General features: G+C 43.8%; 1 protein-coding gene across 2 annotated transcripts in view; it reads left to right on the forward strand.

Moving 5' to 3' along the window:
* Positions 1–16,635, forward strand: part of C5H16orf87 (chromosome 5 C16orf87 homolog) — a 33,105-nt gene extending 16,470 nt beyond the window's left edge. Inside the window, exons 3-4 of one of the 2 annotated variants that reach the window (XM_030204388.1) lie at positions 7,664–7,846; positions 16,010–16,635. In XM_030204388.1, coding sequence (XP_030060248.1) covers positions 7,664–7,846; positions 16,010–16,128 — 302 coding nt within the window. In that variant the 3' untranslated portion in view covers positions 16,129–16,635. Of the gene's footprint in view, positions 1–7,663; positions 7,847–16,006 lie in introns of both variants that reach the window. The other variant, XM_030204387.1, reaches the window with a different exon arrangement.
* The last annotated feature ends 285 nt before the right edge of the window (positions 16,636–16,920 follow it).

A 16,920-nucleotide genomic window follows, 5' to 3' on the forward strand; every position in this document is an offset into this window, starting at 1 on the left:
CCTAATGCCATCGCCGGAGTAGCACCCTTGTTTGGCACGCTGCCCGCTGAGCATTGGGGAGGAATACTGATGAGCCTGTTTTGCATGCATTTGCATACAATTAGCATTCAGAGCCAGCAAGATCATTGTTTCACGCACTCACTGGCTCAGAGCATACTGCGTGAGCAAATATGGGCAGTAGTCTGGCACTAATGGCCTTTAGCATCCACATTTTGCTTCTGAGTATCGGGGCCTCAGTCCTGCAAGTGATCTTCCAAAAAGCAAAGTAAACTTTTATTGTAGCAATTGATGCCATTGCCCATGAAGGGGTCACTCAACCCTTGTTGCAGCACAGTTTGTAAGTATCTCTTTAGTAAACTGCAAAACTGTTAACCATCCTTTGTGCCTTTGGGCCCTCACATGCTTTCCAGTCCTTTCCTCCATCCACCATGCCTTTTTCCCCCCCCCTCGGTTAGTCCAGGAGCAAAAGGTACCTCTTCACTTTTTTCCACTCTTCAGGGTACCAGGAATTGTTCCTCTGAATCCACTCTCTCTCCTGTGTCCTTTTGGTTCAGTGTCAGCTCTGTGGGGAGCCCGTATTTCTCCAGTGGTTCCTATGATGTCTTAGGCTGCTCTTCCTTCCTCTAAACCAAGCAGGTAGAATGGTCCTCTGTTTTTGTTCTGGGTTAGAAACAGCAGGGGGCTGTTCTTACTCCTGCCTCACACACTACTTTCCAATTCAGCTCTGCCCTTAGGGTGAGACATAGCTGCTGGGACCTCAGGATAGGTTGTCCATCTCCTTATGCTTTCTTTTCTACTTTTTCATCCTTCCCCGCTCTCACTGTAAAACCACATGACACTCCTCTGCACACATGGGAGTGGACTAACACTTATCTTAGAATATGTCACTTCTACACATCCCACCAATGGTACTTTTCCTCAGATGACAAGAGATATATTGCTAGTAAGGTGGATCTCTTTATGTTATTATATGCTGTTGTAGATTGTTTTTAAGCAAAGTAAAACCTATAGAAAACAATGACAGATAAAGACCTCATGATCTATCCAGTCTGTCCATCTGTACCAACTACTAAGCTCTATAATCTCTTTCTCGCCCTCAAAAATCATAAGTGCTCATCCCATGCTTTCTTGAATTCAAAAACTGCCCTTGTCTCCTCTGGGAGGCTGTTCCATGCACCTACCACCCTTTTTGTAAAGAAATATTTCCCTAGAGCCTCCTGAGTTTCTCCCCTTCCACCTTCATCTTGTGTTCCCTTGTTTTAGAGTTTCCTTCCACCTGAAGAGGCCTATAGATAGATTTACATATCTCCTTTATCTTCCCCTCTCATCTTTTTTCCAGAGTAGATCTTTTTCCTAGTTAGATCTTTAAGTCTGTCCCCATTTGCTTTATGACTGATGAAGACCACAGACTATTTTAGTAGCCCCCCAACTCATTGTACATTTTATTCAAGGTGCAGTCTCCAGAGTTGTACCCATAACTCTAAGTCTCACCAATTTACACAGTGGCACCAACACCTTTTTCCTGCTAGCCATTTCTCTCCCTGTGCACTCAAGCATCCTTCTGGCTTTTACTGTTGCCTTTTCTACCTGTTGTCACCATGTTAAGATCCTCAAATACGATCTCACTCAGATCCTGCTCTTTTATTCATGCTAAGAAGTACTTTACCCCCCTTGGGATTTTTCAGTATTAAATCTTAGCTGCTGAGCTGCAAGCTATTCTTCAATCTTTGCCCAGTTCCCTTTTCATGTTATCCACATCTTCCAGGATATCAACCTGTTGCAGATTTTGGTATCATTCACAAAGAAGGAAACCTTTGCCAGCAGCCCTTCCACATTGCCTCTTACAAACATGTTGAAAACAAGACCAAGGACCAATCCCTCCGGCACACCTCTAGTGACACCATTCTCCTCAGAGTAAACTCCATCTACCACTACTACCCTTTGTCACCTTCTAACCCTGTCAGTTATAGGGCCCATATCAAGGATATTGAGTTTATTTATAAGAACCGAACCATGCTGACATCTAAGTAGACCATATCTAGTGCTCACCCCTGATCCAACTCTTTAGTCACCCAAAGAAATTAATCATTCTAGTAAAACCACACTGCCTCGGATCCTGTAATCCATTGGATTCCATATACTATGCCATCCTCTTTTTTTAAAGAGCGCTTTCATTAATTTACTCAGCATAGCTTTTGTTTTTGGCTATATTTAACTCATTTAGACCATTTTTATATAAAAGTGAGAAGCAAATTCAGTTAAATAAGTTTGCTCTGCGGAATGTAAAATTTGTATCTCTCCAAGGTCTGCCCTACCTTTCCTGAAACAGAATGTTCGTTGTTTAATTCTGAGGATGTGATAAACTCATTAGCAATGTTTTGCTGCTGTTCTGGATTTTTTAAAAATCTTGGATATTTGCAAGCTAGATCCATACACACACTTTCCCATTAATGCAAGAACAGGTCAAACAGCCAGCCTGAAACTCTGTAGCTCTGTTTTATTACTTTTTTTTTTGCTATTGTTTTTATCCTTGAGGCTTGTTTCCCCCCCCCCCCCCCCCCAAATATGCTAACCTTTGCAGTGACTGATCTTATTATCCAAAACCATAGATATTACTCCTTCGTGAGTAGTAGACTGGCATGCTTTAAACCCAACCTGAACTTGGTCAGTAGGTGTCGCTCTTGTGCAATAGTATGGTTGTTCCCCCTGCTAGGAGCAATACTTATTGTATTTTTGGATTTGGAGCAATACTTACTGGATTTTTGGATTTGGATTTAGCCCACATATTTTTCAGTAGTAACTCAAAACAAATTACATTCAGGTACGGCAGGTATTTTCCTGCCCCAGAGAGACTTTACAATCATAAGTGTGTTTATTTATTAGGATTTATTTACTGCCTTTTTGAAGAAATTCACCCAAGGCGGTGCACGGCAAGGATAAGCTCGACATAGGCAATAAGAGAATTACAGTAATAAAAATATGCAAACAATACATATGCATTAAAACATTTTAATATGCAGTTTAAGGAGAAATGGAACATATAAGATGGCTTAACAGGAGTTAAATTAGCTGCTGTTTTCTATCTAAGGAAAAAATGCATGTGGAGTCAGAAGGAGCATGAAAATGATCTCAGCTAGAGTAGGAGTGGATAAGCATGTGCAGCTGGTATCGGTCCTTATGTATGTGAATAGCTAGTTAGGGATCTGAACTGTTTAACATATTCATAAAATGATCTGGAAATAAAATGACAAGTGAGTAATCAAATTTGTGGATGACGCACAATTATTCAAGTTGTTTAAAATGACAGAGGATTGTAAGGATATGCAGAAGGATCTTGTGGTAGCTGTGTTATTCTACTTTAAATGTTAATACATTTTAAAAGAATGGAAAATAAGGTGATAGTCCAATAAAAAGTAATTTGATACATTTTTAATCAACCCACAAGCATCCTTGAAACTGGAGGGTTAAGTGATTTGCCTAAGATCACAAAGCTTTCTTAGTTCTTAGCCTGCTCCTCTACCCAGGCACCCTACCTCAAAATGGCAGCTCCCTGCCCGGTACATCCTGGGATGCACTGGGTGGGGTTTTGCCATATAAGAGAACTCCCTTATATGGTGGTTAATCCTCGCCCAGTGCATCAACATTTTGAGATGACGCCAGGAGAGGAAGGAGGGAGTGCTAGTCTCTCCTCCTACTTTAAGGTATGAGGGTTTGGGGATGGAGGGGGGTTCACATCAAGGGTCCCACTAGATCATCAGGATATTTTTGTTGAGTTGGGGGGGGGGGGGAGTTATGTGCATGGGGAAGGTGAGGGGTCTGGGGGTCCACTGGACCTCCAGGCCTTGTGTTTGGCAGGTGGGGGGGGGGTTATGTGGGTCCACTGGACCTCCAGGCCCTTGTGTTTGGCAGGGTGGGGGGTTCTGGAGGTCCACTGGACCTCCCGGGCTTTAGGTTTGACAGGTCCAAGAGACAAGCCTAGACCTGTCAAACCTCTTCTGCAGGAGGATTATACCAGAGCGCATGCCCAGGCACAGTCCTCCTGCGGAAATCCTCTATGATCAATACTAATAATGCGCTTATATTGGCATGTTATTATGTTGATCATAAGGGTGGTCTTTCCCTGTGCTATTCCAGTGGTAATTTTACAGCGCTGTTCGGGAACAGCACGAGGAACTGATCATTGGCACCTTTGTGAGGCAGCTCTGCAAAAGATTTGGCTCTCTATAAACCTAAGCTGTGTAGTGCAGGAAGTTTGGGATACCTCTGGGTTTCAAGTCTTGCGGGACTTGAAATTACGAGACGTATGAACTTTCTGCATCGTGCGGCTGAAGTTTACAGAGAGCTGAATTGCAGTGCAGAGCTGTGAGGTGCAGCTCTGGGAATATCATGGTAAGGGCAATAGGTGGGAGACTCCCAATCACATTAGTTGACTGGTAGTGACTGTTGTGAGAGTGAGACTGGGTGAAGGCTGGTGGGGAGGGGCTAAGTGAGAGAGAGACAGACAGAGACTGGTGGGGACCCACACTGCTGATAGCATGCTTTGGGGAAGGTAGACTGCCAGTGATTTACAGAGGCACCTTAAAGGACTGAGGGCCAGGTGCTCTAAACTTAACGAGCTAGCAACGTGGTTTTTAAACTAGTTTAGCGCGCAAGTAGTAAACCGGGACATGCACAAAAGGGTTCAACGAGCCATTTTCCTGTCACGGTAGCAGCTAACAAAACCGGAATGCAAAGTTATTATTATGAGCTAATTACTATTATAATGTGAATGCAATGCGATGCACTACTGTTTCCGACCCCATGCACAAAAGCAGTCCAGGCCTTTATCGTGGAAATTTTAACGGGAGGTCTGGACCTGCCGGTTCTTCATCATCGCAAGTAGGAGAAGGGGAGAAACAAGGCAGGGAAGATGGAGCACAAAAAAAAAGTATACCAGCTTACACGCAGCTTCTTTGCGTGTATGAAAGCTGTGCCATTTGTTTCTTCTTCAAATGACATTTTACTGGCAAGAAATTGGGGGGGGGGGGGGGGGGGGGGCAGTACCGAAATGTAAAGCATAAAAGTAATGGTGACTTACCAAAAATGCAAGGAAGACAAGGTCCATCAAAGAAACAGTGTCTGTGGGAAACGGGCTTGGTTACACCCCCAGCTGTTCTTGCTGCTTCCTTTTATTGGCTGACTGACATCCTAGAACGCCCATCTCCCTGAAGATGGACTCTCATTGGCTGGCTGATGTTCCAACTCCTTCCTGCAGGGCTTCCCTGATGACATCACTTTAGAGCTGTGAACTGATTGGATCCGAACTTCCTAGTGTCCCCCTCCACAGAGAGGGTCTAAACCAATTGGACAGTATCAACCTGGGATGTCCCGCCTACTCACTACTGGAGGGGGGATACCAGGAACGTCGGATCCAATCAGTTCACAGCTCTAAAGTGATGTCATCAGGGAAGCCCTGCAGGGAGGAGGAGTTGGGACAGCAGCCAGCCAATGAGAGTCCATCTTTAGGGAGATGGGCGTTCTAGGATGTCAGCCAGCCAGTAGAAGGATACAGCAGGAACAGCTGGGGGTGGAACCAAGCCCTGATGCTGCTGATTCCTCACAGAAGAGCCGAGAGCAGCAGAGAGGTTTTTCCCACTTTTTCCCAGCAGCGGGAGGCAGGGAGCTGCAATACAGGTATGCCCATCCAAAAAAAAAGCGCTTTTGTGCTTGCAAAAAAAAAAAAAAAAAGGTTAAATCTACTGCTTTCATACACACAGCTTGTCTGCGTGTATGAGAGCCGTCTGTAGCATGCGCAGAGCAGCCATGCATAGCGATTGACTGTTCTGCACATGCTCAGCTCACCGACTTGCGTCCCCCATATCGCATGCAAATGAGCTGGGTCGCAAAAGCAACTAGCAGCTCATTTGCATGCAATTTTCTTTATGAATCCCTCTGTTTCTAAATCGGTAAATTTTTACCGAATTGGAAACGCAGACGGATCTTTAACGGAACATTTGTGCATCTGGCTCTGATTTACTAATGTTTATATCGAAAACTATTTAAGGCCAATGTTAAGGCATATTTCTTAACTTAGCCTTGCCACAAACCGGATTTGTTCTGATTGGGACTACCTTGTATCGCACCCATGCTGTGCATTATCTTCTTGTTTGTCTGTCCCTTTATCTACCCACCCATCCCTTGTGAAATTGTAATTCTCTTCCTCTTTTTGTGCTTTCCTCTTGTTTACCTCTCACTCTCCCAGTTTCCATTCTTTTTTTTTTTTTTTGTCTTAAATCAATTAGATTTGTAATCACTTAAATATCTTGGTGTGATTTTTTGCAATATATCAGAATAAAATTGAACTTGAACTTTAAAATTATGTTAGGGATTCCACCGATTTCACTCAAGGTGTTGGTAATCTTGGGTAGGTATATTCATTATATTGAGGGGCCTCTGCAGAAAGCATTTTACCTGCTTGTTAATGGCCGCTGAATATTAAAACGGTTTCTGCGCTGAGGTTTACTCCCACGGTAGAGAACTTTTTAGCTAGCCCACAACAATGCAAAGGTATGTGCTAATGTCTACCACAGGAGCTCAATGCCAGAAATCTACCGCTGAGGCTGGTGTAGAGCCCCACAAGGTCAGCATCAGCCTCATCTCTCTCTCCCCTTTGCCCCACTCCAGCACCCTCAAACACCTGATATTACTGGCATTACCCCACCTCACCTTACCTGACCTGAATGTAGTCCCTGGTGGTCTAATGGGCCCGTTTCTTCCTCCCCCACCTTGCCCTGACAGAAATATACTCCCTAGGGTCTAGTTGCACCTTCCCCCTCAACGAACCCCCCCCCCCCCAGACCCCCATATCTCAAGAGGCAGGAGCAGTGCCTACTTACTCCCATCTCTGGCACTGCTTTCTCCAAAATGGCACCCTAGGATGCATCGGACAGGGCCAGTCTGCCATATAAAGGAGTTTATTCCTGCCCAGTGCATCCTGGGTAAGGGGTGGGTGGGTGCCAGGGAGTGAGTGATTTTTTTTTCCGTCGAGGGTAGGGTGGGGGGAAGGGAAGGAGCCCACTAGACCATCAGGAACTAATTTATTTTTATTTTTTAAATTCAGGTTGGGTTGGGAGGGAGGGGGCTGGTTATGTGTGGCAGCCACATCGGGAAGCCGGTGCTAATGGACGGGGGAGTGCCAGTGATGTTGGGGATTTTGAGGGGGGGGGCCCACTAGACCGCCAGGGACTATTTCTGTTTAATTCTGGGAGGGGTGCCATTAGGGAAGCTTTATTTTTACTGGGGAAGGGGGGATTACTCTGCCAGCATTTTCCCTTTTTAAATGTCACCCTACTTGTAAGTGTGTGATCCAATTCCCACTCATCTACTGATAGGTAGGATGTCACTTTTCAATGAGCTGCAAATTACTGCTGTGATTTTAACATGGCAGTAGTTTGCATACTCATTGAATACTGCATCCTGAGGCTAACTTGTTTTGGCAGAAAGCTTGCGGTAGAAGCCATGTGGCCAGTGGCACTATTGTAGGGCTTTTTGCATCAGCCCCTGAATGAGGTGCTGGTAGTAGAGGGGTCACAGAAGAGCTTTAGGTCCAGGGTTTATAGAAAACTCTTGAGCCCACAATCCAAAGTTTTTCATCTTTTATTTTGTTGTTGTTTTAATAAAATAGAAAACAAATTTGAGGCCAAGAGAAGACGGACAGAGAGAGTCAGGAGGGAGACGACAAATTCTGTTGGCAATAAAGATTTAGAAAACAGGAAAAGGTCACGATCGAACAGCCAATCGGATCATATCAGGAGGGGAAGAGGAAGACCTAAAGCCGCATCAGCCAAAAAGCAAGAAGAGGAAAAAGGTCTGTAAATATTTATTTCTTATTGCTGTCACAGAATGTAGCTGGTTTTAAGCATCTTGACTGATCGTGGTGAAGTAAGAACATAAGAATAGCCATACTGAGTCAGACCAATGTCCATCTAGCCCAGTATCCAGCCTTCAGCAGTGGCCAATTCAGGTTACAAGTACCTAGTAGAAACCCAAATAGTAGCAACATGCCAGGATACCAATTCCAGAGCAAGCAGTGGCTTCCTCCATGTCTGTTTCAATAGCAGACTGGACTTTTCCTCCAGGAATTTGTCCAAACCTTTTTTTAAACCGAGATATGCAAACCACCATTACCACATCCTCCAGCAATGAGTTCCACAGCTCAACTATTCATTGGGTGAAAATGTTTCCTCCAGTCCTGTTAGTTGCTTTTTATCTTGTCTCTGTTCCTTGCATAGCTCCTTGTACTCTCCATATTAACTATAAAGCAGATGGTGGGGGGGGGGGGGGGGGGGGGGGGGGGGAGATCAGTCAGTGCACTGCAAACCCTGCTGTGATGAGTTGCTGACAAATCAAACTGTTGCAGAACAGAATGGCAATGACCCCACAATTGTTTGACCTCTGTGTTAAATGTGCTTCTTTTTGTATTGTAATATACTATGATACTACGAAGACAGTTTTCTTTGGTACTTGACATTCCCATCAAAATCCCAAACTGCTCAATGTGTGTGGTCATAATTGTGAACTTCTGATTTATAGTCTCTCCGAGATTGGAGTGGAGTGAGTTGATGATAGAGAGAAGTTTGTGCATTTCATCTCTCTCCCTCATATCTCATGCTCCCGCGCTTTCTCTCCCTCCTGCTTCTAGGGGTGACCCCAGCTCAGCATTGTCTTTTGCCCCATCCAGTCCAGCTTTATTTATATTCTGCTTCTCCAACATTTACCTTACACGCTCCTTCCCCCACCCCCCAGGCACTCAGCTTCTCATGTCCCCAACATTCACACCCTCCTGCACCCCCAGTATTCACTCCTTCCTTACTTCCATTTCCCCAGCATTTGCCCTTCCTCTCTGTTTACAGTATTCATCTTCTCTGGCATTTTGTAACCTTGCTTCTTAGGAGCATCAGATGAAGGAAGGAAAACCAGAAGTGGATCAGGTAGAAGTTGGTAACCCTACTCTAAGGGTTATGGAGCAGATGAGTCATTCCTGCTTCCTGCTTTTACTGGGAGCTTGCTAGATTGATCACCAGATCCAAATACTCAAAAGAAATGATGACATACAAAAGAGAATAGCCAAATCAGTTTCCATCCTTAAGCTTAAACAAATGTTCAGAGAAGCAGAAGGAATGGGTGAGAATCCACTAGCACATAAGGGGGGAGAGAGGCAACAGAATTTGTGAAACAAAAAAACGCTGGGCTGGCGAACAAGGAAATATAGTGTTACTTTGTAGGTAATAAATAGAAATAAAACAAAACATAGAAAAGAAAATAAGATGATCCTTTTTTTTTTTATTGGGCTAACAATACATTTTTTGATTAGCTTTTCGAAGGTAACCCTTCTTCTTCGTGGACTAACATGGCTACCCCATCACTCAGGGGCCCTTTTACAAAGGCGCACTGAAAAATGGCCTGCGGTAGTGTAGACACGTGTTTTGGGTGCGTGCAGAATCATTTTTCAGCGCACCTGTAAAAAATGTATTTTTTAACATTTTTGCCGAAAATGGATGTGCGGCAAAATTAAAACTGCCGCGAGTCGATTTTGGGTCTGAGACCGTACTGCCAGTCATTGACCTAGCGCTAAAGTCTCATGCGGTAACTGGGCGGTAATGATCTACGTGCATCAAATGCCACTTGGCGCGCGTCCAATACGCGCATCTGAAAATAATTATTTTTCAGACACGCGCCAAAATGAAGCCACATGGTAACTGGGCAGTAACTTCATTTTGGCGCGCGTTGGGCGCACTTAGACGCTTGCATGGCTTAGTAAAAGGGTCCCTAAATGTTATTTTGGCAACCACAGCATAGTACAGTGGACTATGGCCAAGATGGTTCATGGCCAACGTAGAAAATTGGTAAAATGGATAAACAGATTCGTCATAGCAGAACTAGAAACAGTTACATTTGTCATTGCTGGGTGCAATGTGCTTATTAGAAAAGTCTGCATTCAGAAGGACATAGTAAGTTAGCACAGTTTATCTACTGGCAGCTGTGAAGACACTATAACATCTCTGTATCAGAGAAAAAAAAGAAAAAAAAACTCGAATCGTGACCCTGATAGAATTGTTGAGCATGATAAGTTATGATTACATGGAACTTTCCCATTCCAACTGATAAAAAGCTTGATGCAAGAAGACTGGCCAATGTGATAAAAGAGAAACACAAGACCGGCATTGCTGATAGAAGTATCGAGCAGCTAACTTTGCACAATGTAAAATGGGAAGGAAGATCCTCAGGTATTGAAACATGCAATCAGAGACCAAGAAAAGGTTGGCAGACACCGTGTGTAAAATGTTGCAGAAGCTTACCCCCCTAATCCTATAAACGTGTATGCTCAAATTTTGACTAGTGCACAAATTTTTGTACAAAAGTTATAACGTATAAGGTCAGTTGCGCACGTAACTTCTTTCAATAATTGGCTGTTAATTGGAGCCAACATAATTATTGGCTATAATTGGCTCCAATTATCAGTTATGCACCTATCTTCCTTTAACCACTATTCTATAAGTTGGGTGGTAAAATTCAACAGTGCGCAGCGTCTAGGGGGTGTAGACCTGGGAGGGACATGGGTGAGTTGGGGGGCCTGTGAGGTAGTTTGTTTATTAAATTTAATATACCACTTAACAATATAGTACCAAGCAGTTTACAGTACAAACAAAACAGTTAAAAACAAAATATAAAATCGATGAACGCCAGAATTTTGATAGAAAAGCTAATTAAAAGATAACACTCAAAACACACAGGCTTCCTAAAAACAGATTAAATTTCTTTAATGAACAAATTGCAGACTTCCATTTGCACAACCTTCCTTATCAGGAAAAACCTGCTTAAAAAACAAGGTTTTCAATATAAACCTTTTTTTTTTATTTTTGTTTTTAACATCAACCTCTCCATGGACGATACTGGGCAGCTTATTTTAAAACTAGCCGTTGAGCCCGTAAAAACGGGCTGGTATAGAGGTTCCCCTCCCCCCCGCGAAGTCGCCACCGCTCCCCCCCCCTCGAAGTCGTCGCCGCCGCCACCCCTCCACCTGGCCCGGGCCCTCTCTTCACTTCTGAACTTACAGATCCATTCGCCGAACGCAGCAACGCACATCAGCTGAGCTGCCCCTTCCTTCTCTGCCTGTGTGTGTCCCGCCCTCGCTGACGTTACGTCACAGGAGGGCGGGGCCACAGGCAAAGAAGGAAGGGCTCACTGCAGCTCAGCTGATGTGCGTTGCTGCGTTCGGCGAATGGATCTGTAAGTTCAGAAGGGAAGCGAGGGCCGGGGCCGGGTGGAGGGGTGGCGGCGGCGACTCCGAGTGGGGGGGGGGGAGCGGTAGCAACGTCGGCGGCGCAGTTTCCCTCTCTGTCCCGCCCCCCCCCCCCCCCAGTCATCACGTATTGACGCGGGGGCGGGACAGAGAGGGAAGTCTGTACTGCGCATTTGCAGTGAGTACGGTCACTCGCCGTTTATATGTTTGATTGTGGAGACAACCAAAAGAATTCTCTTTTATGGGTCCATTGATATAATGCTTGTGTTATTGAACACTATCATTTGGGCACCTTTACTGTTAGTCATGTAAATGCAGACTTAAGCTATTTATTTATTTAGATTTTGCTCACATCTTTTTCAGTAGTAGCTCAAGGTGAGTTACATTCAGGTACGTCTAGTAGCGCTAAAGAAATGATAAGTAGTAGTAGTAGGTACTCTGGATATTTCTCTGTCCCAGGAGGGCTCACAATCTAAGTTTGCACTTGAGGCAATGGAGGGTTAAGTGACTTGCCCAAGATCACAAGGAGCAGCAGTGGAATTTGAACCGGCCACCTCTGGATTGCAAGAATGTTGCTCTAACCACTAGGCCACTCCTCCACTCCGTTGTATAATGGCAGTTGTGTGCACAGTTTGCAGTAGAGAGTTCGTGCTTACTGCGCATCATTCCAGCTCTTGCATTACTTCAAGAGTGTGAGAATTTGATAGCAAAAAATGAACTTAAAAGCAAACCCCTAATTTTGTACTAAGTTGGAGGCAGAGCTAAGCAAGCAGGCTCTCTATATTAGAGACTTGCACGAGAACGGGGTTCCCGTGGGGACGGAAACTATTCCTGGGGGATTCCCGTAGAAGTGGATGCTGCACTTCTGCCAGCCCCTCACCTACCGAGTACCAAGTTCTTTGAGTGCTGTCTCCTCCTCTTCCTCCTTGCTTTAACAGCACAGATGTGGAAAGTCTCCGTTAAGGAGGTGGTAGAGACACATATGGTGACAGAATTCAAAAAGGCGTGGGATGAACACAGAGGATCTCTAATTAGAAAATGGAAGTTTATTTTTTAAAAAAAAACTTAAATGGCTGGATGTATGTTGATGTGTCATGTGACGCTTAGATGGCGACTCCAGCTGTGATGAACTATGGCTGGTACTGGGGCAGACTTGTAATGTCTGTGTCTCATATATGGCAATCTGGTTTATGATGGGCTGGAAAGGGCTTAGACAGCAACTTTAGTGGCTGGAACATGAGGACAGTGCTGGACAGATTTTTACAGTCTGTGTCCCGCAAATGACAAGATGAATTGGCTGGAGTGGGCTTCAACGGCAGCTCCAGCAGTTGGAACATAAGGATAGGGCCAGGCGGACTTCTATGGTTTATGTCCCAGAAACAACAAAGAGAGACCATAATCAAGTTCATTGTTGATTTAATTATGAATTGATGATAATGAGTGTGACTGGATGGACCGTTCTGGTTTTTTTTCTGCTGTCACTTACTATGTTACTGTTAATCCTGTCTGCTCCCGGGCTGATGCGCAGACCTCAGCTGTGACACAAGCATCAGATGTCACCTGACCTACTTTTGCGTGCATGTGGTGACCTCTTAGCACACAGTGCCAGTGAATCAGAGACAAGTCTTACATATGCACACCAGAGTTCCAAGTTCCAACTTCTGTTCCTTCCTTGCCTGCAGTGCTGCGGCGCAAACCCAGAGAGAGACGGAGAGCTAACCAGAGTTTCTTTTTAATGTACCATTAAATTCTTGTGGGACTGAGTGAGGACAGGTTAAAGTCTTGTAGGGACGGGTTAACTTGTTGCGGGGATGGGTAAGATTCCAACGGGGACGGGTGGGGATGGGTAAGATTTCTGTTCCTGTGCAACTCTCTATATTTGGCAAAGCTCCTGTAACACTGAATTATGCACTTTAGCGCCAGGTTTTGAGCATCTGCCTCTGAGTATGTTAGTGATTGCAGCCTGCACAAGAGGTGTTGGCATTGGCCCCTAGCACCAATGCCCTATTGTGGATTTACGAGATGACTGGTCTCCTTCAGCTGTTCTTTTGCTCCTGCCCTGGTCAGCCTCTCCACTCCTTTCAATTATAAATCCAGGAAGTGGTCCTTCTGTGGTTCCCTTCTGCACTGATTTTTGGTTCAATTCCCTTGACTTAACAAGTGCTACCTAGAGCTCTGTCATCTGCTGCCAACAGCGCAGCACCTGTACAGGAAATATCGAATGATGGATTTCTAGCCATGGTATACTCATGGGCTGCTGTTCCTCAAGATTCAGCAGTGTTAAATCGAACGTCATTGGTATAAGGCTCCATCAGCAGTTAATTTGGCAGCCTGTATGGGGGCATGCTGTATACTACAAGTCTGGAGTTTGCTCTGTGAAAAAGACATTTTTCCTTTCTTCTGTAGGATATCAACCTCTTTAAGATATTTTGGCTGGTCAAATGCCACACAACTTTACTTCACTCTCTGAATATACTCTTTCCTCATCTTTGGAAGTTACAAAAGTTGTGGCTGTTACAGAACCTGCCTCCCCTCTATCTAAGCAATGCCTTGACTACCTATTGTATTACTTACATGTCATGATCGCATCAAGCCTCTTGCATGTCATTTTTTTTGTTGTTGTTACATTTGTACCCCGCGCTTTCCCACTCATGGCAGGCTCAATGCGGCTTACATAGGGCAATAGAGGGTTAAGTGACTTGCCTAGAGTCACAAGGAGCTGCCTGTGCCTGAAGTGGGAATCGAACTCAGTTCCCCAGGACCAAAGTCCACCACCCTAACCACTAGGCCACTCCTCCACATGATTGGAAGTAAACTACCATCACTCCTTATCTAAACAAAAATCCCAAACTTTCCAGCCCATTATCTGATCTCTCCTTTGGATTTACAAGTCTGTTCTCCCCCTGTACTGGTTTTCATTGCTCTCTTGACAGTGCTGCCCAGCACACATTGTTCCATGCTTTCATCACCACCTGCCTCGATTATTGTAATGTCTCTGCTGGTGTTGGTTCTGCCGAGATCAAGTGCTTCCAGTCAGCACAGAATCCCCCTATTTGTTGTCTGTGCTGTGCAAGGTTTGGCCATGCCACCCTGTGCAGTGAGTAGAAGGCTGTAGTGCAGCAATGCCCCAATAAGGCAGCTCGTATGATTTTCAGAATGAGTATTTTGTAACATTTGCAGACGATTCCGCAATTTCACTGATATATTCCGTTTAGAAACTCCAAAGTAGATGAGATTACAATAATCCAATTTTGATAAAATTAAAGCTTGAACCAAAAGTTTGAATTTATCTGCTTCAAAAAAAGCACTTTACCCGCCTTAATTTTCTAAACAGAAAAAAAAAAAGAACTAAAGCATTAATGTGACAGTCAAAAGAGAGTCTGATCAACAAATTTCTCCAATAATCAAGATTTTGGGGGTAAGGAATATTTAGTTTGATTATCAACATATAGTCTAACAGAGCCAAGTTTTCAAATTGATAGGAAAGTAGAAAAAAAGAGAGAAAGAAGTCTATGTAGAAGTGGAACAAGCAGAGAACAGACAGGCTGGGAATCGCCCCCTCCAAACTCATGACCTGAAGACGGCAAAGGAAAAAAAAATTGTGTTTTGAGACCAGCTCAAAATTTCTGGAAGGAGAGCTTAGTTAAAGGAGCCCCTGGTCTCTAGCTCATCTAGATTAAGTGTTAGCCGCCCTTTACATCTGATGGACTTAATTAGCCCATCTTTTAAGGGAATTGGATTTTAAAAAGTTCTGGAGAATTCTTTCATATCAAGCTGCTGAAATTTGGAACAATTTACTGCTTAGCCTAAAGAATCGGTCTTATATTTCTTTTTGAGAAATTTGTGAACTCCAAAGCCTAAATAGATATGGTTTTGTATTTTATTCATAGATTTATTTTTTTTAAACAAATGTGATTGTAACATACTAAGGGCCCTGTTTACTAAGCCACATTATAGGCGCATTAGTGTCTATAACGCACGTTAACCACGTAAGCGCCTGTAATATTCCTGTAGGCGCCTACATGGTTAGCACACGCTCTAATTGTAGGAGCGTTAAAAACGCTAACACGCCTTAGTAAACAGGGCCCTAAGGCAGTTTTTAAAGCATGTAAGCTACTTCAGACATTTATAGGGAATAATCAGGTTTGAAGTGTCAATTTAGATTAGATTAGATAAACAGCAAATTGGCCAGCTCAATCGGACACTCTGATCAGGAGAAACTCCTTTTTTCCCTGTCCTTGCCACTAGGGTTTCATGCTGTCTCCATTTTGCAGAATGACCCTTCAGCTGTGAGTCCCTGCAGGAGTGGTTCAAGATCGTTCGTTCTCCCTAGTGTCCAGCATCTCTCCTTCCCTATACCCTCCCCCCCCCAAACACACGAAGCTGACCCTCTCCTCTGGTGAATTCCCCTGCTGCATTTCTCTGCCAGTTTCACCTGTGCTCTCAACCAGAGTCGGTAGTGCCAATGTGGTGCCTTGATTAGTGGTCTAATGAGAGAAATTATGGACATAGACTTTATATTCTCAGATATTGTATTCTTTTATTTTATTTTGATTTTTATCTCTCTATTTCTGTTAACAAGTGGTTACTTGTGTTGGTTATTTGAAAATGTAATATATATCTATATCTATCTATATATATATCTATCTTTGGCATTCATTAATTTCTGGTTATGCCTTTCACACTCCTACACAGTAGTGACATAGTTGTCTTCTTTTTTTTTAGTAGAAAAACAAGAAAAGGATGTTGATATGTACGCTAACCTCTCGGATGAAAAGGCATTCGTGTTTTCAGTGGCCTTGGCTGAAATCAACAGAAAGATTCTTAATCAGAGACTGATTCTTTGATACTCTGCCTGCAGTTCCTGAGGCACGGATTGGCTCAGAAGGGTGTGTCATCAGAAAGCTAGGCTGCATATGGACCTGCGTGTGGGCTGGAGTTTGGTTGCATCAAATGTGGGCCACTGAACTTGCACTTGTCCACCTGAGCTGCTTATATGGCACTGCAGTTAGTCTTGTGGATGTGCAGAACACTTTTCCTCGCTTTTTTTTTTTTTTTTTATCCCAGAATGGAAATTGGGTGGTGGACACTTTTGAGCACTGACAGTGTGTGAGCTTGAAGATTCCCAATGGGGAAGAGTTTTCAGCACAATACAGAGTGCTGGCTGGTGTTTGAATCACTTTTAAACTTGACCTGGATCTTGGCTTTCTGTGCAAGGGAAATGACTATAGATCCAAATAAATATATTTCAGATATTTTTTAATTATAATGCAACTGACACATGTACAGATTATCTAATCTTTTAATAAATTGATGTTTCGTTTATTGGACTTTTGGAATAAAAAAACCTGTAAGTGCAATGGAATTTTACACTATGCTTTTTCATTCTTAAGGCAACCGTTTTATTTTTGAAAGAGTTTGCTCCTGAACACAGGGAACAGTACAGTACTGAAGTGAGGATTTATACCCTCAAAATAGAACACAGAGAGGCTCTTTTACTAAAGGCTGCTAAGCCCTAATGCACAGTTACGGGTCCTTTTACTAAGGTGCGCTGAAAAATGGCTTGTGGTAGTGTAGGCGCATGTTTTGGGCACGTGCAGATCCATTTTTCAGCTCCCCTGCAGAAAAAGCCTTTTTAA

The sequence above is a fragment of the Microcaecilia unicolor genome, chromosome 5 (genome assembly GCF_901765095.1).
Source record: "Microcaecilia unicolor chromosome 5, aMicUni1.1, whole genome shotgun sequence".
Taxonomy (NCBI): Eukaryota; Metazoa; Chordata; class Amphibia; order Gymnophiona; family Siphonopidae; genus Microcaecilia; species Microcaecilia unicolor.